The sequence below is a fragment of the Falco peregrinus genome, chromosome Z (assembly GCF_023634155.1).
Source record: "Falco peregrinus isolate bFalPer1 chromosome Z, bFalPer1.pri, whole genome shotgun sequence".
In the NCBI taxonomy this organism is placed as follows: Eukaryota; Metazoa; Chordata; class Aves; order Falconiformes; family Falconidae; genus Falco; species Falco peregrinus.
In genome coordinates this window covers 724,657-747,882 of record NC_073739.1, presented here as the reverse complement: position 1 = coordinate 747,882, position 23,226 = coordinate 724,657, and the positions used below count along the sequence as shown (strand labels likewise).

General features: G+C 47.1%; 1 protein-coding gene and 1 long non-coding RNA gene across 5 annotated transcripts in view; one reads left to right on the top strand and one right to left on the bottom strand.

The window, feature by feature from the left end:
- Positions 1 to 337: 337 nt before the first annotated feature.
- Positions 338 to 2,386, bottom strand: LOC114011803 (uncharacterized). The gene is made up of 2 exons (XR_003553896.2): positions 1,999 to 2,386; positions 338 to 1,828 (listed from the first exon to the last, which is right to left on the bottom strand). It is a non-coding gene; the product is annotated as an uncharacterized LOC114011803 (long non-coding RNA).
- Positions 2,387 to 2,408: 22 nt separating this feature from the next.
- The window catches only part of ZCCHC7 (zinc finger CCHC-type containing 7), a 124,627-nt gene continuing 103,809 nt past the window's right edge, over positions 2,409 to 23,226 (top strand). Inside the window, exons 1-4 of one of the 4 annotated variants that reach the window (XM_055790596.1) lie at positions 2,409 to 2,463; positions 3,284 to 3,323; positions 5,944 to 6,065; positions 9,397 to 10,107. In XM_055790596.1, the coding sequence (XP_055646571.1) occupies positions 9,420 to 10,107 (688 nt within the window). In that variant the 5' untranslated portion in view covers positions 2,409 to 2,463; positions 3,284 to 3,323; positions 5,944 to 6,065; positions 9,397 to 9,419. Of the gene's footprint in view, positions 2,468 to 3,283; positions 3,324 to 5,943; positions 6,066 to 9,396; positions 10,108 to 23,226 lie in introns of all 4 variants that reach the window. The other 3 variants (XM_055790593.1, XM_055790594.1, XM_055790595.1) reach the window with 3 other exon arrangements.

The following is a 23,226-nucleotide window of genomic DNA, read 5'->3' as shown; positions in this document are numbered from 1 at the left end:
AGAATTACTCATCACCATGACAGAACATGTGAAAACCAAATCTGTACTCTTCTATAGAGGTTTGCTTTCAAGAGAAAAAAGGAAAAAGTTACTGGAAAGCCCATGACGCATTGAAGAATGACCTGTTGTTTAAGTGAAAACGGCTTGCGCCTCCTATCCGTTTTGAGTATTTGAACAAGAAATCAAAACACAACAAGCAAAAAGCATGTTAAAACTTTCTAGCATGCTCCAGGGGAGTACCATGGCATCACTGACAATTTCTACCAATCATTTGGATTTTGTTTCTGAAACATGCTTTTACACACGGGGAATATTTACCACAGATGTTGACTTTAGCTCCTTTAAATGCTTTTTTTTTTGCATTCATTTTTATTCATCTTTAGTAAGCTGCATAGGAAAATCTTTTAACTGCTGCCATCAGAGGAGCAGGTAAAGCAGTCTGGTGCAGAAATTCAGCTTACAGAATGTTTCTTTCTATGAAAAAATTATATCCAAAGCCATTAACAGATGACAAATATCAAGTGGGGTTTAACTGAACATTCCAGTGTCAGGCAAATCCTGAACAAATTCTGTGGAGAACTGCATGCTCTTGAAAATCTGCATGTCTGTTCTGTCCCTCCAGGGTGGAAGAAGTTCATTCTAAAATCAAAGACAGCAAAATCAAGAAACATTATTACTCGCTGTCTTTGCCAGATCAGTGTAATGAGAAAACCTCCTGTATTAGCAAGTCAGGGAAGAGGCAGCTATTTTGCACTGGGAGGTGCCGGCTCACTACGATCCCAGTAAGAAAGGCACTAAGACTCCATAAAGTATCACCAAATATGCTAATTATTAGAGCTAGCACCGTAAACAGAGGATAACACAGATAATCTTGGGTCCCTTTAAATGCTGGGACCCACAAGCTGTGCGGCACCCGACAGGCTTCCAACCATCATGCAGCATGCCCCGCAGGTCCCATCTGTGGAAGGGGTACCCCACTTTGGTCGTTTGGGCTGTTACAGGATTTTCTCCGAAAAGACCCAGCCCTATTCGTCACCTGTACTCTCAGCCAGAAAGCAGTTTTGCATGAGAACTCCTTGCTGCACTCATGGATAAAGGCAAGGCCAAGGCAGGTGGTATAATTGCTGGGACCAAGTGGGAGCTGCCCTGCTGCCATCACCAGCTGGGGAAGCTCATCCTGCAGCCAAGGGATGTGCCCAGCACCTCACAGCCTGAGGGCCAGGCAGCGTGGGCCAGCTCAGGTTAACCACCACGGGGATTCAGCAGCGTGGCCAAAGCTCTGACCCAGAGTGTCCCTTCTCCTCCGAACTGCCCTGAAACATGACATGCCAAATCCTCCGCCTTCTCCAAAGCAGCCACTGCTTGAGATTGAAAGATCTGGTTAAATCGCTTCAATCTGGCAGGTGGGTCAGACAAGAGGCTCACATTTTCCAGGACATCCATCAAACCCCACAAGCTGGTTATTCCCAGTCTCAGTCCCGTCCTCAGCAATCCTCAGCAGACTCCTGTGATGGTTCACCGTTATGTCCAAGTCCATTCCCTGATGTCCAAGTCCGTTCCCCTGAGGGCAATCGGCCTCGGAGTTACTCAGGCTCTTTGCACCCAAATGACTGCTTCTTCCTCAGCCAGCTCTGCTTTCCCCGAGGCAGCCCAACTCATGTGCAATCCCTTTCCTTGACCGGTCTGCAAAGATACCGCATCTTCTTCCCCAGAGATACCGCAATCATCCTCACCAACTCTTTACGGTGCATCCAGCACGGCGCAGGCACACGGAGGGCGTTGATGGGATTCATTCCCGCTGACCACGGAGCTGCAGCCCCACACCGTCCTGTTCGGGAAGCAGAAATTCAAGTGGCAAAGCAAGCGGGCACCAGCACCGGTGTGCAGCTGTGGGGAAGCCAGCCTGACCGGGGGTTTGCTCCCCAGCATCTGCGTGCTCCCCCCTTGCCTTTCTCCCGCGACACCCCTCCCCGACCCCTGCTCCCTCCCGTCCCTCACCCGGGCTTCTCGCAGGCCTGGAAGAGGCCTAAGCTCAAAGGCAGGTGGGCCGCAACGGCAAGCCTTTCCAAACGCCCAGTTCACGGTAGTTTCTCCTCAACGCCGTGCTGCCACCCGCCCAGCACCGCAGGCCCCCGCACCTCCCTCCCCCCGGGCCCGGCCCCGAGGCAGCGGCCTCGCCCAGCAGGGCCCTGCCTCCCGGTGAGAAGCCCGGGCGGGTGCCGCGCCCTGCCGCTGGCGGAGGCGGGGCCGGGGGCCGGGGGCCGGGGCCGGGGCCCGGACCGGGCCGCCCCCTCCAGCGGCCGCCGCAGCCGCCCCGGCCGCCCCGCTCCGGCCCGGTGCGGCCCCGCCCGCGGCCGGTGGGGGCGGAGCGGCGGCCGGGGGGCGGGCCCGGAAGCACGTGGCCGGGGAGGCGGGGCGCGCCCGCCGCCACTTCCTGCTCGGCGTGTCCCGGTACGGCCGGCAGTGAGTACGCGAGCGGCGCCGGCGCCGCCCGGACCCCGTCCCCGCCCCCTCCCCCGCGCCCTCCCGGCTCCCCGCGCTGCCCCCGGCCCGGCCCGCGCTCCGCCACCGGCAGAGCCGCCCGCCGGCTCCCCCGCCCCGCCCCGCCGGGCCGGCCCCGGCCCTACCGCCCCGGGGCGCTGCTGCCCGCGGGCCTGCCCCCCGCCGCCCCGTGAAGGCCGCCGTGCTCCGGCGCCGCAGCCGGCGGGGTGCCAGTCCCCGTGTCCCTGCGGCCTGCCTCCGCCGGTGCGGCCCCCGGGCGCGGGCCGGGCTCTGGCCGCTGTGCCGGTGTCCAGCGCCGCAACCCCTCCTTGCCATTAAACTCTGCGAGTCGCTGCTGGGTGTCCGTGTGTGTCTCTGGCGGCGGCGTGTCGCGCTCCTTCCGCAGCCCCAGCCGCCGTCGGGCCGGGGGCCGTGCGGGGGCCGCTGGCGGGGCCGGCCTGCGGTAGCTCGGGGCGGCGAAGGTCCCGCCGGGGCCGGGCCGCGGGCGGTACACGGCTGCCAGCAGCGCGCCCGGCCCAGCCCTTGGCCTCTCCCTCTTGCTGCTCCAAGAAGCTCAGGGTTGTGTTTCTTGCACGCGGGCACAGCTCCCTTCAGGTCACCAGACCAGACCTGGTCTCAGTGGAAGGAAAAGCAAATGTATTATTTTGAGGATGTGCGTGCAGTTACTGTTAAACACAATCCTGAAAACTGTTGTTAAAGGGGGAAAAGTAAAAAAAAAAAAAAAAAAAAAAAATCTTCCAAAAGGCTTGAAGTAAACTTCGAATGTTTTGTTATTTTCCAGGGTTTGGGTGTGGAAGATCTATTCCTGTGATCTCCTGAAGGTATAGCTTGTCACTAGAAAAACATTCACCTTTTCTCCAAAGCTTTTTCTTCTCTCCTTTACACTCACTTGCACTGTATTTAAAGAAACTACAGAAAAAAAGACACATTTTCTCGAGCGCACAGCAAATCGACATAAACACGCGTTTTACATCTCAGCATCGAGCAGCACAAGTTATCCTTGTGAAGAAACGAGCGGCAAAGTTTAGTCGACAGTAATTAATAGCAAATGTCACTGCTAGATGAGGTTTATGGCAATGTCAACCCTTTTCCTGGCTACTTGAAACTGAGACAGTGGCTACTGTACATACTTGTCGGGGTTTGCTGCGTGAAAACTGAGGGGGTGGCTGCCCTGGAATCTGCCTCATGACATGTTAACATGTTTCACTGTGAGCGCATTTCTCCTCTAGATTGAGCACATCAGCGCAGGGAACAACTCGAGGTGTCTAATGACTGCACACCTCACCTTGGGTGGCAAATGAAGAGAATTTCTCTCTCACATGCTTCACGTGCAGCGTGGTTATCGCTGTAAGCCAAAATCAGATCTGTATAACGTTTGGTACAGAAACACAAAACGGGTGAAGAAAACCCCCGCCTGTCTCCTGGCATTGACCTCTGATAATAAACATATATTGTTGTGCTTTTTATTAAAGAAGTATGTTCAGGTTTGACATCTGCATACCTTTGTAGGGTGGCAAGAAGAACAAAGATGTGACATTCTGGGGCCGTGCTTCATCACAATAATTTTGACTTCTCTCACCTAAGAGGGGTACGCTGCTTTTGGTGAAGGGTACAAAAGTAGTTACCAGCAGCTGAAATGAAAGGTTTCATTTAACTGAATTGGAACAGACAAGTTCTTCATCAATTTTGCGGTTGTGCCTGTGCAGTATCCTAACAGTCAAAAGGCCTAGGCAGTTTATGTATCACAAATACGACTAAATAGAAAACCGAGAAAAGGTCTAGGCTGCACACAACTGTTGAGTTTGTTGATGTCTCCTGCCATTCCCATGTCTGAACCTCTGCTCTGATAGATACTTGTGGTTTTAGGAAGTTGTTGCTTATTTCCTCACAAGAACTTTCTTTCCCATTTTATTGTTGTTCCTATCTGTAACAGAGGCTGATGATAGGGTTATGTTGTGTTTTTACCTCCTAAGACAGCAAAGAACACATTTGTTGCTCTATTTTCAACTCAGCCTTTGTCACAAAGTGTTAGATCTGACAGTACTGCAAAGATAAGCAGAGAGCAAGAAAAATAAGGAAATACTTGGAATGCACTGGTGATTTGTGGTAGGAATAGTAGACTTGTCCGAAAAGTCTTATTTGCAAAGGACAAATAATCTTTTTTGCAATTCCTTTTTTGTTTGAGGGTTTTTTCTTTTAAAAAAATCTCAATATTTGAAGTTAAGCAGAATGCATATTTCAAATGGCAAGAGGAAGAGAGGAGAAGGTTATTGTGTAAGCTCTGAAGGAGGAATTTTAAAAGCAAGAAGTAACGAAGCTAAGCAGAGGAAAGGAGGAGTTGATTGGGAGAAATGAGGTGCATGAAGGAGGAATGGCCTCGGCATCTTGCTGCCACTGATGCAGAGACCCTTCTGCACGTATGTTACATTTGAGTGTCCCAAACTGCTTTCAAATTTTGGCTGAGGGGGATAGCTGTCCACACCAACTTGAAAATTGCTGTGGGTGCTCAAGATTAACTTGTTTGTGCGTGTTGTCCCTGGCTGCAGGTTGCTGTCAGCACCTCCCTCGTTACTGCTCTGCTGCTGCCAACTTGTTACTTTATCAAGGGGTGGGCTGTTGGTTTTCTTAATGGACTAGATGAAAAGTACTGGCAAGCAGTCTTTGTAAATGACCTGGGGAGATGATCTCCTGCCTTTTCTAACTGTATCTGTCTGGAGTTTTGTTCAAAAACGGTGAAAGGAAATTCAGATAGCTTGTGATGTTTTGATTTTAACATCAGCAGCCATTTACCTGAACTCTCCTCCCTTAGAGCCTACCACAGAGGCAGTCGGGTACTTTTGAGGAAAGTTGTGGTCTGGGTTCACATAGGAATGGGGTTGCGTTGATGAAGGGACGGGGTGCTTTTGTGGCCTAGGGTTTGAGGGTTTTGGGGCGTTTTTTTAAAAGTACGGCAGCCCCGTTCCAAACTATGATGCATCAGTGTGTTACGCTCTCTGCAGCCTGTATTACCTATCAAACCAGCTAGTCTGTGCATTACTATTATTTTTAATGTGGTTTTCACACTCCGACATGAGGGATGTCTTTATCACAGTCTGGCTGGTAGCAAAAAAGATGATTGCCCCTAAGCTAAACCTTTCACTGGTGAGAAGAAATCAAAATTGCTGAAGACTGGCAGTCAGATATATCTTTCTCTGTTTGAGTATCAGTATGAATACAGTAAGAGACAATCTGAAAAAACAGCAACTTTTTGTCTGTTGAGCTCCAGTTCCCTTTCCTAGCTGCGGTGGTTTTGTCTGCTTTGATGCCAAACACCTGAAAGAGGTTTTTCTCATTCTGTGATGAAGAGGTGGGCATAGCTGTTGCCTGAGTTTGAGGATGGCGAACAGTGGAACTAGGTATCTTCAGACTATGCGGTGATGCTGATGTTTGTTTTTTCCCCAGTGGCCTGCCATACATGCTGAGCAAGAGGAAGAGCCCTTTGTCATTCCAGTTGTGCGTGGACCTGAGAGGAGGAGGACAAGGAGCTGCTGTTTGACCTGAGCTTCTGGGGAGGATAAATTACAGTAAGTGTAGTGCCATGCTGCCTCTTCTTACTCGTCTTAGTTATGCAGCGTCTGTGAGTCAGCTCCTTGGGCACTCTTCGACACTTGTGATCTCAACGGGCTTGTTTAGCTGCATGTTTTCAGCAATGGTCACATACTTACTTTCTGTAACTTCATCCAGCCGGTGACAGAGTGGGAAGGAAAGAGTGCTTGAGTTGGCTTGTCGAGTATCACTAAAATTATGACATGCTTCAGGGGAATTCTTTAATTTCCTGCATTGGTGACAGTCTCTTTTCTCATGTATAGCAACCACAGATTAATATTGTAAATGTGCTTGATTGGAGCCAGGTCTGCTTTTGTTCTTGCCCTGTGGGTGGGAGCAGACCTGTTTGAAAGGGTGACTCCACATAAAGTTGAGAGAGATGTTTGAAGTATGGGTGCTTCATGGGGTCTGTCAGATGCTTTTCTGTCTTAGTTTTTTACTACCTACAACCGCACAGGTGACCAGCATTTTACTTTCCTCCTATCTATGGCATCCAAACCTAAATACTGGTATAACATAGAGTCATTTAGTTTATTACCGCCAAATTCTGACCTCATTCTTTCCTATTTTATTTGGCATAATAGTTATTATAGTTACCTAAGAACGTGGATGAGATGGGCAGAGCCTAGCAGATACAGAGATACCCTCTTTATCTTCAGGTTATTGCTGCACACATTATGCCACTAAGCAGAGTTCTGCGTTGACAGGTGTAAAAGTTTCGAGGCAATTGTAGTTGCTGTGTGGTTAGGAGAGCTTTTAAAAGAGATTCTAGAGCCTCCCCTCATTAAGTTTTAGGACTGTATTTGCAGGTTAGAAACCCACGTGAGTGTATTTAGAAGGTGGCAGAGCTGAGCACACGCATGGATGAGTAGGGTTCTGGTGGTCTTTGGATGTGATCTCAGCTGGTGATGACCAGGATGATTTCTTTGAATGACATATGCTGATCTGCTGGAAGCCCCAAAAGAAAAGGTTACAGTGTATGAATTGTATTTTCCTGCTTGTTTGGTCATGGTTTATGTGGTTTTGCTTTGTTTATTTTTGTGGGATAAGTGTTTTCCTCTTTAGTTTGACTTCTGGTGTAACAGGAATACTAATGAGATCAAATGTATCATAATCAGGGAAGAAGCCTGTGCAGGGTGAGCACAGAAAGCTGTGATAGTAAGAGTTCTTCAAATACCATCGTCATGCAAATTACTTCTGTACCAAACTCCTGAATCGAAAAGTTTTTACTTGAGTATTGGTATGTGAATTTCAACAATACCATGCAGCTTACTTCCATGACTGAAAAACTGAACCCCATCTGACAGTATTCATATCTAAAAAAGTTTGTTGGCTTCCCTGGGAGTAACTGTAACACAGAAATAAAGGTAGGCTGTTCAGAGAAAGTATTCCTTTGCCTCTCCTCCAGGCATGATGTGGTAGTGTAAAAGACTTAAAGTATCCTGTGAATTAGGCAAAGTAACTTCAGAAGGTCTCTGGATTTGCTGTAGGCTAGGGAGTAGGTGGTGAGCTCTAGAGACTCACTCTTGGGTTGGGATCGCAGGATAGCTGAGGCTGGAAGGAACCTCTGGCAATTGCCACCTCCAGTCCCCTTGACTCAAAGCAGGGTGACCTAGAGCAGTTTGCTCAGGGCCACGTCCACCTGGGTTTTGAACATCTTCAGGGATGGAGGCTCCGCAAAATGAAAAAAAAAAAAAAAGGTTTTTTTCTTATGTTTAAGTGAACTTTCCTGTATTTTGATTTTTGTGTCTCTTGCCTGTCGTCATGTTGCTGGCTGCTACTCAGAAGAGCCTGGCTCTGTCCTATTTACTCCCCCCACATCAGGTATTTAGGTGCATTGGTAAGATCCCCCTGAGCCTTCTCTTTTCAAGGATAAACAGTCCCAGCTGTCTTGGCCTGGCCTCATATGACAGATGCTCTCGTTTCAGAGGTCCTTCATTGCGCTCACCCCAGTATGTCCATTTTTTCTAGTACTGGAGAGCCCAGAGCTGTACGCAGCACTCCAGATGTAGTCCCATGAGTGCTGACTGGAGCAGAAGGATAATCTCCCTCACCCTGCTGCTGCTGTTCTTCAGGAACCCAGGATGCTTTTTGTCCCAGAAGCTTATTGGCATATGGTCAACTTGGCCCATCCCCAGGTCTCTTTTTGCAAACCTGCTTTCCAGGCAGGAGGCCCTCAGCCTGTCTCCTCCCCAAGTGCAGGACTTGGCATTTACCTTTCTCGTCCTTCATGAGGATCCTCTCTGACCACTTCTCCAGCCTGTTGAGGTGCCTCTGAATGGCAGCCTGACCGTCTGGTGTATCAACCACTCCTCCCCATTTTGAATCAGCTGCAAGCTGCTCAGGGTGCACTTTGTCCCGTCAGCCAACTCTTGTAGCATCCTTGTTTAAAAAGCAGTATGGCTGAGTACATGAGAAGGGGGAGGTTGAGGCTTTAGTCCTAGATCCACCAAAAAGGCCGTTAAAGATTGTAGGTAATTATTGCTTAACTGGTAGCAGCACCGAGATGTCACAGCTAACGTTGAGCTGGGCAGACACTGTTCAGAGGTCTATCTTCCTCAGGTCTCAGAACATTGTAGTTGCATTTTCATGGCTTTGTAACTCAGTTGGTTAAGTCCTGATGGGACCATGTGACCTGCTAGCTTGTATGGAGGATGCAGATTTGTATACTACCTCTACTGTTCTGGTTGGGGTTTTTATGCTACCTTCAGACCTGAGCTTGTGCTGAGCGTCCTTGGGTGCTTTGGTACCATTGCCCTAGCACTTCTCGTCAGAGGGTTAAATTCTGGAGTGCCAGTTCAGGTGACTCTGCAGCCCAGGTGCAGACGGGCTCCAAGTTATTTCTGTCAAATATTGCGAAGTGTTCCTTCCCTGCTCTTTCAGGTATCTACATGTTACTTAGTAAAACAAGTTGCAAAGTACTCAGAATTAATACTAGTTGGCGGAATGATCCAGACTGTGCTTCAGACACTTCTCTGGCTCCCAATTCATGCAGGTACCCTCATTTTGAACCCAGGATAGGAAGGAGCTGAGGAAGCTGCGAGCACATGAAGTGCAACTTTCCGAGGCCAAACTAGCTGAGGTTAAGTGGTAGTTAAAAGTAAAGCAGGTGGACCCTTGAGGAGCGTTTGCTGTTACGGATTTGAGCATGGATTGTTGTAGCTGCTAAGTCTGCTCAGTTTTATGTTCTGTACGCAGAGCTCTGCGACTAACCTTAGCAATTTCAGAAAGACCAGAGGTGTCATTTGAAAGGTTGTTTTGGGCATACATTCATGACCATTCTGATAAAACCTTTTGGCTTTTTTATAGATACAGACTATTCACTTTCCAGAATGTTTGGCGGATATGAAGACGCCGAGGATACTGAAGCGTATGAAGATGAACTTTATAACGAGGAGTCATCCAGTGAGCAGAGTGTTGATAGTGAGGTGGAATTTCATCTGTACAGCCAGATCCACTATTCCCAGAATCTTGGAGAATCCAGCACGCTGGAAGTGGATGAGGAAGCTGATGTTTCAGGAGCCATGGGTCACAGTTCAGTTCTAGCTGAGAAGCAGTATGAAGACAAGAAAATCGCTGAATTAGTTGATCGTGGTGCTCAGCTTTCAGATGACCCTGAGCTCATCGTCTTGTCTGATACACCAGAAGAAGATAGTATTTACAAAATGAAAGCGAAGCACTCAACAAGCTCTTTAGCTCAAGGTAAAACGCATACCCATCCAGGATCTTCCACACCAAATGAGGCCAAAGCTGCTAGATGTAATACCCTGGATCCTGCCGGATCAGGCACAAACATTTCAAGGCCATGGAAAAGCATTAGTGGGAAGCTTAGCCCAGTTAGTTGTGCTGGAGTTCATGACATCCAAGATGTGTTGGTAATAGATGACAGCTCGGAGGAGGAGAGCTTGGTATCTGAAAGTGGTGATGTCCGGAGTTGGATGCTTTTGGGAGCCGGTGCAGATGACAGAGATAAAGATATAATGTTGAACCTTGAAGGCTGTCCAACTTCTGTCAGTGAAGGTTAGTACTTTTTTTTTTAATCACTTGTTTATTCTTCTGTGTGTGGGATGATTTGTCTGCAATGATACTGATGTCAGTGTTTCACATTGTCTAGTTTGTCTAGTTTTGCAGAGTCTGGCTGGAGGCCTGTAGCTAGCGGCTGGTACTGGGTCCGGTCCTGTTCAATTTATTCATCAGTGACCTGGCTGAAGGGACAAAGCGCACCCCCAGAAAGTTTGGTGATGATACAAAACTGGGAGGAGCGGCTTGATACATCAGATGGCTGCATTGCCATTCAGTGAGACCTGGGCAGGCTGGAGAGCTGGGTGGAGGGCAACCTAATGAAGTTCAGTAAAGGCAAGTGTAGGGTCCCGCACCTGGGGAGGAACAGCCCCCCACACCAGTACGGGCTGGGGCTGACCTGCTGGGGGGCAGCTCTGCGGACTGGGACCTGGGAGTGCTGGTGGGCAGCAAGATGCCCATGGGCCAGCCGTGTGACTTTGTGGCCAAGGTGGCCAGGGGGATCCTGGGGTCCATGAGGAGGAGCGGGGCCAGCAGGTGGAGGGAGGTGACCCTCCCCCTCTGCTCCGCCCTGGTGAGGCCGCATCTGGAGTGCTGTGCCCAGTGCTGGGCTGCCCAGTTCAAGAGGGACAGGGAGCTACTGGAAAGGCTCCAGTGGAGGGGTACGAAGCTGATGAGGGGGCTGGAGCATCTCTCTGGTGAGGACAGGCTGAGGGAGCTGGGCCTGTTTAGCCTGGAGGAGACTGAGAGGGGATCTTGTCAGTATCTGCAAATACCTTAAGGGCGAGTGTCAGGAGGACGGGGCTGGGCTCTTTTCAGTGGTGCCCAGTGACAGGACCAGGACGGAGGCAACAGGCACAAACTGCAACACAGGAGGTTCCTTCTGAACACGAGGAAAAACTTCTTTTCTTTGAGGGTGACGGAGTGCTGGAAGAGGCTGCCCAGAGAGGCTGTGGCATCTCCTTCCCTGGAGACATTCGAAAACCACCCGGCCACGACACTGATGTCGACTTTAGGTCACTTAAAGAGTCACCATCAAAAGTATTAGCAAAATAGTTCTAACAGGTATTTGTGGGAGTGCAACTTCACAAGGTTAGATGGCAAGATTCACTCTGTTACTACATAGATAAGTCACACAAAGAATCAAATTTAAAATTAAGCTAGAGTGATTCACACAGATTATAAATGTGACAGAGTAAGGGAGATCCTCCCATTGAGTCACAAGGTTCAGAGTGGACCCCCTTGCTTTCTGAACTCTTAACAGAGCTTAGGTGCCATTAGATCCAGACTTGGTCAATGGTTTATATCTAAAGGAAAGGCAAGCCTTGTTCACAGTTTTAAGATTGATCATAGCGGTTTAGTAGCACGTAATCAATGACTAATTTATTGCTTACAAAGTGAATCAAATAGGATTTACTGTAATCACAACAGTGACTTAATTAGGGATCCAGGATGGTAATACTTATACTATACTTACTATGAGGTACTTAATTCACAAACACATGCACGGACAAGGGATGCTTAACTGCCCGACTCGTTACACAGCGGCCAGGGCCTAACAGGGGTTCCTGAGATTGCAGAGCAGCCCAGGGGAGGGGGCAAGATGATCTCCAGTGGTCCCTGTTTGAAAAGAATGATGAACAGAAAGCGAATCGGAGCGCGTAATGATGCATACAAAACTATGACCAAGGAAACAGCCATTATTTACACCACTTCAATACCATCATTTCGGTAGTGTCATCAGAGTGATTCACAGTGTGAGCTTTCCAACTTGCCTGTACATTTTGTTTTCCTAAGATCATAGAAGAAATTGCAAGGGGAAAGGGGGTTGAAATGAAGAGGGAATACAATGTTTTCTTCTTGTAAACAAAGTATGTAGGAAAAAACAGCCCTTTGAGAACTACAGGCAGAGAGAAAGACAGAGGTAGAAACTGCGTAACAATAAAAAGTTTGAATAGTACCACAGGGCAGGAAAGTAAACAGTGCTCATTGCCCAGGGAGCAGTGTCATTCCTCTTTTCATGTGATGAGGTTTCTGGCCCCCCTGCCCCTGTCTGCCTTGCCTCGTTGCCCCTCAGCAGTGCAGATGCCAGTGCTTGTTTAGGCTTTGCCGCGTGCTAGACCAGAGAAGTTGGAACTCTGATGGAAAGGGATGAGCTGTAACAGGAGAGGGCAAGGAATGGAAGGGAGACCTTCTGAGCTGGTTCCCCTTCCTGAAGCAGGTTGTGTTAACCACTCCTTCAGGAGTCTTGACAGTTTGAGCTGTTGATCTAAAATTTACTGTGACTTCTTGCATAGATTCTGCATTAAGTAATTCAGAGAGATTCCCAATTGCTAAGAACTAACATCGTCACATTTTGGGTATTTCTCAAAATATTCTTCCAAGTTACAGTGTAGAAAGTTAGTAAATGTGATGGTTAATGTGACAGATTTTAGATACGTGTTTGCAATAATCGTACTATGTAATACATACCTCGTCATCAGCAACTAAAAACTCTGCTGGGCAATCCAGCCGTGCTTTTTCCTTGCCCACCGGTTTCCCAGTGCACAAAGATCTTTTCCAGAAACAGCATCCCTTGCCAGTGTGAGAGAAAATGCGACCTGAAGAAAGGCAAGGCTAGCCGCATCGGCCACAGCGCTCAGGACCTTTGCAAGACTAAACCCCGTCGTCGTCCCCCCCCCCTTTAATATAATTATACCATAATTTTACTAGGTGCGCATGCAAATTGGTGGCGTTTTTTGGTGCAATGAAGTGTTCTGCAGCAGTGATCTAAAGGCTGACACTCATCAAGTTTTTGTAAACTGCTGCTGTTCGCATGCTGCTACTAAGCTGTTTTGAGAGGGGAAAGCTGAGGAGGCCTTTGCCTTCTTTTCTGGCGAAACACCTGTTTCTTGCCTGTAAACGTTCAGTAACTTTTTGCTTAGAGTTGTTCTGTCTGGTTTTGCATAGTACGTGGCTAAGGAGCCCATAGCGTGCACTCAGTCTCAGATTGTTGATTAAAGATGCCAGCGTGCTTGCCCAAGCCTCAGAGATTTAAGAAATGCTTTCCCTCTTCCCAGCGCGATGCTGGAAGAGTGTCAGAGCATTCAGTTGCCATGCCAGAACCCCAGACAGCCACATTATATTTGGAATTTATGTAATTTTTTTTCTCCCCGTGAATCTTTCAAAATGGAGTTTCTGAGAAGCTGCTAAATTTCATTAATATCTTTCTTTTTGTATAGCCGTATCCTATCTTTTTCTTTGAAACTAGAGCTAATTAGCTTGTCTTTTTCTTAAATTACTCTGCCTCTTGGGGAGCAAATGTTTGGTGCCATGTGGTGACTGCTGTAACAGTGATGCAGTTTGTGCCTAGCACCATTAATGCATTTTCTGGGAATTGTCTCTTTTTCTCACAACTGCTGGACAGGCAAATGACCTGGAGCTAGGTTTCCGTTGTTTAGTTTACTCTGTGTATCAATTTGCATTTATGTACCAGAATTGCTGATGGTAGCACTAAACAGTACTCAAGAAAACAGAAGATAAAAAGTGTTTAAACAGTACTTGAGACTTCAAGCATATTTCAAAATTCCATATACACATTGTGGTGAACATTCTGTAATTAATTTATTGGAGTGATTATGCTTACTAGGTATACATGAAAATGAAAATTTATGTCTCCGTTCTTTGCCAGTGCTTTGCCTCGCAAAAGTGTGCCAGTGCTAACTGAGAGAGGCTTTTAAAAATCAGCGTGGGCGGTAAATATCAGGAGGCAGTTATTGCTAACTTGTGGTATGCTTTTGTAAGAAATTGGGTAATGTTTTTTATTCATATATACATTCATAGATGCTGAAAATAAGCAAGCTATGTTCAAGGCAGGTAACAGAAGCAGAATTTTCCTGCGCTGTATAAAATTGTCATACTGGTCAGAACTAAAATTGTTGAATTTAATGTAGTCAGTGTAAACACATTTTGAGGGGCTTGAATGGGAAGTCAAAAGCAGCCACACAAGAAACTCATATAAATACAACTGTTCTGCTCCTACTCTGATTTTTATTCTCCAAGCTACATCAAAACCTCCTCAAAACCCCTTCTTGAGACTTGCCTCGCATCAGTAGTGGTTTTGCCAACAGCAGCCTCGTGCCTGGAGGAATGGGACATAAGCAACATGCATGAGGCACGTGCAGCCGTTTGGGAGCAGGTGCTGGTACACACACCTCTCTCTTCATCTCAGCTTTTGCCTTTCTACAGATGTATGACTTTGCAGAAAGCCTCAACCTTTGCACAGTTCTTCCAACTGAGAATGAGTTCACGGTGATACATTTGACTCCACTGTATGTAGCGGGCAGAGCAGAGGGCCATGCCCCCGTGCTGGCCTGACGTAGACACATGCCCGAGGTGGAGTGGGTACCACAAGGCTGGGCTCTGGTCAAACCTCAGGTTCTCGACCACCTCCCAGATTCCAGTGAATGTTATTCAGGTAGCTCCGGCATGCAAAAATTGGGTTCGGCTGGCCTGTTTCTAATGGTGATGGGGTTGCAAAGACAGAGGCTTAAAATAAATCATTGTGGTATGTACGTGTATGTATGTAATGAAAAGCCAAAACAGTATCAAAATAGTTTTAGGGAACAAAAACCATAAATCTTCCTAATGTAAAGTAACCATAATTTGTTTATTGAGCTTACGCAGCGTTGTATCTCCAGTTCTATAAAGGACTCCCCTGCTGAAACAGAAACATAAAATTTTAAATCTGAAGGAAGAAATGCATTTAAAAAAAAAAATATCTGTGTTTTTTCTGGCAAAGATATTATCTGTTAATTCGTTGAAATTATTTTGAGCCATGTGCACGGTTCTGTTTTCACCATTTCTAAAGAACAAGATCAAGTATTTAGGTGACTACACAGTACGTACATTACTGGTTTAGGGCTTGCAGTATCGGTAAGGATGGATGTAGAGTGGAGTGACTGGTGAATCCTTGCCTTTTCCTTTCTCCCCCAAAACTGCCTGTCTGTAAATGGGATAGACCTCCCGTGACAGTGTCATGGTACGTCCAGTGTCCAGTTTGCTTCACATTAAAAAGGGAACTGAAACATGAATGATTCTGTGACTCTGAGCGTAGCTGATTGTGTCAGTCATTTGATGAGTGTGTTTTCATGTCTGCCTCCCTGAAACAGGGGTGCTGAGGTTCCACTGGAGTCAGAAATAACTCCTCGAGGGAAGGACTTGGGCATATCTCCTTATTCTGCGAACTCCTCTACATGTTATTTGTCTGCCCTGCTCTTGTCTAACAGCCTTATTATTTTTCATGTTCTCTGTAAACAAATAACACTTTCTTGATGCCTCCAATGCACAGAGAGTCTTCTTCCCACACAGCCACTTCTAGCTTCAGTCACTGCTGGCTGCTTTGGCAGAAATGAGCCTGAGAAATGACCTGTGGTTCCTGATAGAAAACCAAGACTCACCTGTACCCTTCCATCTTCAGTTCACATCTCAAACATTACGGCTGGTCCACAAACACTGCTGTTCAGTACACAGCTGGAAACTTTTCCTGCCGCTTCTACCCTCTTTCCAAGTGGCTTTAGATACCTCTCACTTTTTATTTTGCTTGCCTAACACCACATTAAGCAGCAGCGTATCTCTGCCTGTATTTCTGTAAAATACAGCTTTTTGTCATGCGTCTGCTGGTTGCTCCGTAAGACAGCTGTACAGCTGATTGGCAACATTTCGTTAGCCGGGATATATAGATGAGCACTGGCTTTCTCGCTTCGCGGGGAGGGGTATCAAGCAAAGCGCTTGCTGTGTCTGTAGCGACTCTTGTCCCTCCTTATTCTGACTTTGTTGTTTGTTCTGTGGTGAGATTGCGCATAGCTTGGAAGCGAAGCAGGCGCTGGAATTACAGACGGTCGGCCAAGCTGAAAGACAGTGACCGTGTACCTGTGATGTGTTACTTGCTTCCACTCGGTCGTCAGTGGGTTTCCTTGCAATGGCATTTGGAGAAGCGTGCACTGCTGCTGCTGCTTGGTCTTTGCATAAAGGGTCCTACCTGCTTCCTGTGGTGTTTCAAACCCAGGTAATTCAGCAAATCTAGGTCTTTGGTATGATTTTTTCTGATTTTTTTTTTTTTTAATTTTTAAGCTCTAGAAGTAAGTGTGCAAAGAGAATCGTTACAAACTGTACCATATAGTAAATGGCAGTGAGTTCACTTTTAGTGTTGGAGCGTTTCCAGGTCTTTGAAGGAGGGTTCTCCCCTTCCATCCCTTTCCTCCACTTTGCAGTAAGAGTATATATGATAAGAGCATTAATCTGCTGTAGTTGGAAGTCTTCCACCCATTCCTTCATTAAATGCTTCCTTTTATTGTATTTCCTCTCCCACGTATAGCTGCAATCATAACCTCTGCAATTTGGTTTTTTTCCTCACGGCTTTTGGAAAGACAGCTTTCGAAGGTGCTGCATTGATGTCAGGCCACTAAGGGGTACAAAACCCAATGCATCGTCTGCCTGTTTCATCCTTTGCCCACCCAGTATCGCCCTCGGGCGCAAGAAACTAATGTGATTGCACTCTGCGCTTGGCAGCTTTGTGGTGCGCAGTGGGTAGGGCTGCTTTTGAATCCAAAGTTTCTATAAAATAGCACATAGGTGCTCTGCTGGTCTCCCAGGGAGGGAACGGTTGTTTTCTTCTCTGCTCGTGATTTTTTTTCTTATTAGCGCAGTAAGTGAGGCTTTTACAAGAGCATCGCTAGAGATGCTACTTCCAGCACAAGAAGTTGCTTTTAAAAGTAACAGTCACTGGGTATCAGTCTGTTCTAGTAAAGAGCGTTGTGTCCAGGTGCCTTTGCGGTCATTGCTCCACGGCCTGCAAACCTCGTCAGGCACCCTGGTGCCACCTCCTTAGCAGCTCTCGCCACATTTTCATGACATTTACAGACAGTGACATGGCACACAACCGTTGGAGCAATTCCCATGTGTGCTGCTCGGCGCAGCTGCTGCACGAGGTGTCCCCCCCAGACCAAGGACTGACGTGGCTTCTGTACGGGTGCAGCGCCTGTTCAGCCGGAGCTTTCTCCTGCCCGGGGGCGTAAATAGGTTCTGTAGCAAGGATGACACTGTGCTTTTATTTAAGCGTTTTGTTCCACGACTGTGTAGAAGCCGTGTGTGGTGTAGCTTTGGCTCTGGTGGTGACCTCAGACACACGGAAGAGCAGGATGCTCGGAGGAGAAAGCACAAAACTCAGCTGAGGCTTATGGGGTGTTGCAGGATATTTTGAAATCTGTTTGTCACATGATCTTCTAGCTATCTTGAGTAGATGAAGTGATTTTGGTGTTTCCTAACAGAGTGACTTCTGGAATTTGGTAAAATACAAGTATTTTTAATCTTCTCTGTTGACAGGAGTTATGAAGGGAAGCCAGCGTTCAAGGGGTAAATCATTTCACTTGAGGCACAGGATTTTATGTCAACTTTTACTGCTGTAAAACTGCCCTATATGAAAAGAAACAGTGAACATAAAATAAAGGGCAAGCTACTATTTCCAAAGCAGTTGTTTCAGCTTTCCATTTTGGCATCTATTTCCATCTTGTTTTCCAGGTTTAGAGGTCTTTCTATACACTGCTTTTTAGCCTGAGTTATCGAGTCTCTCATTTTAGTAAAAAAACCCAAAACAATAAAAGTACATCTTTCAAAGAAAAAAGAAAAAAAAAAAAAGATTTGAACATTTAGTGAATGAAACGGTTAAAAAAAAAAAAAAAAAAGGTAATTTGAAAGCATTTCATTTGACCCTCTTCCCTAAAAAATAATACAGGAAGGAGTTTTCTGTTCAGCAGCAGTAACTACAGCTTAAGGAGTCAAAATGAAAACAGCAGTCTCTGATAAATTTAGCTCATTGTTTTATCTCTGTCAGCCATGCTCAAAAAGGAAATACCCTTTGTTAACTATTGGTGTTTCAAATGGCGGCTTCTCGATGTATGACTTAATTTTCTCTTAACTCTGCATGGTACTACAGAAACTATTCAAAGATCTGACCACATCTGTATTTTTTTTTTCCTCTCTGTGCTGTTATTCAAATCCTTTGGTGTATTTTTAAACGGGGAGAAGGGGTAAGCTTATTTCTAAAATGACAAAAAAGTACAGTGAGCTGTGCTTTTCTTCTTTAATTTACCCTTCCCCTTGACAGCTAGTTTTGAACACGACCTTTGCACGATGTAGTATGTTTTTGTTCTAGAGTCTTGGTATTTGTAGCACCAACTTAAATTTTCTACAAAAACGTCTACAAGAAAGTTTTCATTTTGTTAGGCTACAGAAATACTATTTGAGGAGATGTACTTTTTGGATGCTTGAGCTGTGGACTTGCTGGATTGAATTCAGCAAAACTTGCTTTCAAAAGTAAAAAAAAAAAAAAAGATTTCTTGGTGAAAATTAGTTTTGCAATGAAAATATTTTTCTTATTAATACCTAATGGTATCAGCAAGACTAAGTAAGTGTGGTTCACGTACAAATTCCAATGTCGCAAAAAAAACAAACAAAAAAAAACCAGGAAAAAAAACCCCCAAACAACAAAACCAAAACCAAACCAAAAGGCAAGGGTTTGTTCCCGGGCAGTTCTGCGTGGCGGCGCACGGCTGGGTGCTGCAGGCACGTTGCTGCATCTCCACTCGCTGCTGGTCCTTCTTGAGGCCGGGGAGGCTGCTCGGGCGCTGCGGGTCGGTGGCCATCCACGTCACGTCATGTCGAAGGCGGCTCGGTGGCCCCTTGCCGAGGGGTCGCGGGGGCCAAGCTGTTGTGACCCTGGAGCATGGCGTCTCCCCTGGGATGCTGAGGGTGGGCGCTGGGCAGCTGGAGGGGTCAGCTGGTGGAAGAGCTCGCAGAAAGATGCCTCGGTGTGAAATTAGCGGCTGTTTGGAAGCAGCCTGTGCCGGGAGTTGTGTTTGTGAGGGCTGGTAAGCCATGCACATGGGACTGCGCTGTCTGTTGCCTGCTGCGAAGCCTGAGGACAGAGGGGTTTCCAAGAGGGGGTGGGAACCTGTGGTCTTTGGTCCCCCTTGCCCAGGCCGTGCCCGTGGCCGTGCTGCGGTCCCGCCAAGCATCCACCGCACCACGGTTCCCCGTCCCATCCCTCCTGAGCAGAGCCAGGCGCGGGGCTGGGGGCTTCATCCCCCTCCAAGGGCGAAACCGGCGGAGTGATGCCAGGTCACGCCGGCTGCCTGGAAAGTAGAAGCTGATGTCACCGCGTTTGGTGTTTTGTCTGTTTGTGGCTGCATTGCTGAAACCCTTTTATCAGCTTGCTTTCCTCAGAACCGTGCGCTGCTCAACACTGGGACTTTGCCTGTGATGTGAGGGGGTTTTTTTTCTTCTCGCTCCCGTTTGCTAGACCCTTAACGCTACTTCAATGTAGTAGGAGTGTTTTGTGCATGAGTTACTATAGCAGAATGCACCCCGGAGCAGTAATAAGCAGTGGGAATCCACCCACCATGTGGAAGATACAGCACATGCATATGGATATTTTGATTAAAGAAAAAAACTTAATCTTCTTTGCCGTGTAATGTGGATACACTCGAATCTCTTGATTATTTAAGAAAAAAATTAATAAAACTAATAAAGTTCCTTTGCAAATCTGAAGAGATCTAGACTAAGTATACCTGCAGCCTGAGCAGGCCCTTTTATCTGTACAGATTTCTCTGCTATTGTGGACCTTAGCTCTAATTTAAATTTCCCATGGCTTTGGATTGCTGACTAGGTTTTCTGCAAGAGTGCCCATGCTTACATGGTCATATATTCTGGGTGACTTTTTCACTTTTTTCTCTCTCTCTTTTTTTTTTTTCTTTTCCCCCCCCTGTTCTGTTGATTGTTATAAGACGAATTTTTTTTTCCCCACTTCTGTCATCAGTTTGATCTTTCTTCCTTGTCCCTGTTTCTTTGGGTTTCTTACAGGTGGGGAAAGACTGTCATACTGCAATTGAATTTTTGAACACTGGTGGGAAACTGATTTAATCCTTCTGAAGGAGAAGTTCAATTTTTTTAAGTAATTAAAAAATGCAACAGAGAATATACTGAAGACAAAGGACTTAAGGGTTTAAAAAGGGAAAAAGTAAAGTTTGAGTTGGGCTACAAAGGGGCATAAATCATGCAGATATGTGCATGAAATAAGCACAGGGAAAACAGCTTATATTAATGAATTTAAAACAGAATGAAAGTAGAGAAGGCCTGATAGGAGGAATAAGGTGGCTTGTTAATACCTTCTGTGTCTTTCCATTAATAGGAGCACCTAGTGAAAGTGGGTTTGTGCTTTGAAGCTGTGGGCAATATTGACATTCAGAGGAATGCAGAAGGATGGCACATCATTTTGTGAGCCCTTAGGCAGTAATTGGCATGCGTCTAGAGAAATCGGGGCCTTTTCGCCTCAAAGAACTTGCTCCGTTGCCTTCTGGCACGGGATGGGATTCGCTGGGAAGGTTTGAACCGCAAGTGCTGAGTGGTCAAAATGGACATGCATGCAGCACATCTGGTAATCTGTGGGTTTCTTACTGAAGAGCACAGAAAACTTACCCTGTGCTGCCATCATGGTGACCATGAGTCTCGTGACAGCTGGTATGCGGTGGCTCGTCGCTTTTTTAATTTGGAGGAGATACAGAAGTAGATCCTTAGCCTGTTGTAACATCTGTGCATGTTACAGGTAGATACACGCGATGTCTATAACGCAGGCCAGCGAGTCCTGGGATGAATATTGTTGTTGTCTTCATACTCTATTGATGTATATAATTGATATTCCAGTGTTGTTATTAATAAATGTTATATGCCTTTCGTGCCAGTGTTTCCTGCGTACCAATCCCCCTCCAGCATCTTTTGCTAGATGAGAATTGTGGTGTCCACTGGCGAAAAGTCAGTGCATGTCAGTGCACGCCTGGCATTGTTCACCAGCCCCGCGGGCACCACTGTCCGGCGTGCTTGAGGCTGAGCACAGCCCTGCGCCTGCTTTCACATCGTTATTTGACTGTACGGTTTCCCCTCTCGCACTGACAGCGTTTCCAGTCTTCCACGTGCAAATCCAAATCTCTCTCCAATCTCCAGAGAAGCTCAGATTTGGGAGGTTTTGTTCACCGGGACCTGTCCAGTTGCCTGATGCTGCCAGTGCCCTGGTTCTCCCTGGCAGCTCTCGGTGGTCGCACGTGGTCCCCCTGGCCGTGCTGCGGGGCTGGCAGGAGCCGAGGCATGGCAGGCGCCGAGGACCTCGCAGGAGGTTGTACCGGCAGCCTGCCGAGGGTTTCTGGTTAGCAGGGGCATTTCCCATTAACATGGCATGTTGGGCAGTTGTGGAATTTAGCTTGAAGCTGTTTCTTTCTATCTGAAAATTTTTAGCGCCAGGAAGGTTTCCCATCTGCCCGGCTCAACCTCCACTCACTTTCTATGATGGTGGTGATGGTGATGCTTGGGTTTCCTCCTGCTAATGCTCCTGGTTTTACATGGTATGCAATGGTGACAGGTATCCCGGTTACATCTTGGGAGATAATGACATTGTTAGAAATGAGAAAACATGACAATAAAAGCTCTCTCTGTTCAGCCGGCCTTCTTGTGGTGGGTTTGGTGATGTATGGCTTATATTACAGAGCAGCGAGGCCATCACCCACGTGCTTGGAAGACTATGTGCACTGACCTGGCTGCCAAGATGCTTTTTGTCACCCATTTGGTGCCAATTCTGAGTGCCTTTGCGCAGGGTCAGGTGTGAGAAGTGGTGGCCGTTTTTCTTCCGTATGGCCCCTTTTGAAGTGTAGGTGAGGAGAATATACTCACAGGCACTGAGGAGGCCCTATTGCAGAGCACAGACCTTGGCGCCAGTCACAAAGCAAGTCTTTGCTCGAAGAGGGCAGTTTTATCTGCTTTTTGTCACTGTTGCACGGCTCGTCGTGGCGTGCTCGTCCTGCCTCAGAGCCCTGAAGCACCAGGAACAGCAAAGTCCCGGCCAGCCATCCTCAGTACTTGATAAATCTTCCTCCATCAACTCCTTTAAAACCCCAACAACCAGAGAGTGAGAGGGGCGGGGTGGGGGGTGGGGTGGGGGGTGGGGGTGGGGGGGGGGGCGTGTGGGAAGGCTGCCAGATGCTTTTTTTCGGTCTCTTTTGGAAACTCTTGTGCATGGTGAAAGATCAGTTTTCTCTGCCCTTCTCAAGGGGAGGCAGCGAAACGTTTGGTGTCAAAGCCTCTGTGGTGGCAGTAATTGCGTTAAGGTTGCACACACTTCCCAGCCCCGACGCTGCCTGAAGGTAAGCCGTAAAGCCGCTAAGTTGATAACCGTGTCTTGTATATTTAAAACTTTAGCTGCAGAGATCGGGGGATTACCCCCCTCCCCCACCCCCGAGCCGTGGGGGGCTCTGGCCTGAGACGTGGCAGCTCGCTCCGGTTCGGGACTGCCTATAAGCGTACATACACACACATGTAAGCATATGCAACATGTATGGATTTGTATGTATATTTTTAGAGGCGGATGTGAGGGTGCAGCGTTCCCATTTGCCTTGCGTTCGTGCGGGATATCCAGCATGCAGCGTTACAAAGAAAAGTGAAGTGGAAAAAAGTTGCCAGCTTTGAACGGAGATTTCTCTCCTGTTTCAAAATACACCTTCGAGAAGGGGCAGCACCATTTCCAGCCTTTTCTTCCTTCCTGAGATGGCTGGGGTCTGTGTGATAGGCTTCAGTGTGCGATAGTCGTGACACAAAACACAGCTGTGCCCTGAGGCTTGCTCTTCCGAACAGAGGCAATTTCTGTGTCATCTAACTGTACTTTTGATACTTGTAGAACTAAAGCTGAGTGGGCATGTGCCAGAGGGGGTTTTCTCATCTGTTTTTGAATGAGCATCATTTTGTTTCGGCATAAAATTCAAAGTGGCAGAGAAGAGGATCCCTTTAAGAAATCAGCGTCAGCAGCCGGAGCAGAGGGACTGCAGCTGGCATTTGTAGTATATATATGACTTATGTCGTACACCTCCCATGAGTTGTGTTTTTGTGAGTGGGTAGCGAAGGCAATTTATTCCCTGGGTTTTTTTCTGAAATACGTCCATGCTGACCTTTGTTTTGAATGTAGTAGTGATTTTGTCTGCTTGTCTGCTTTTATTCTTTTACCTATTTTATTTCATTTAATTTTCAATTTACTCTTTCAAAAAA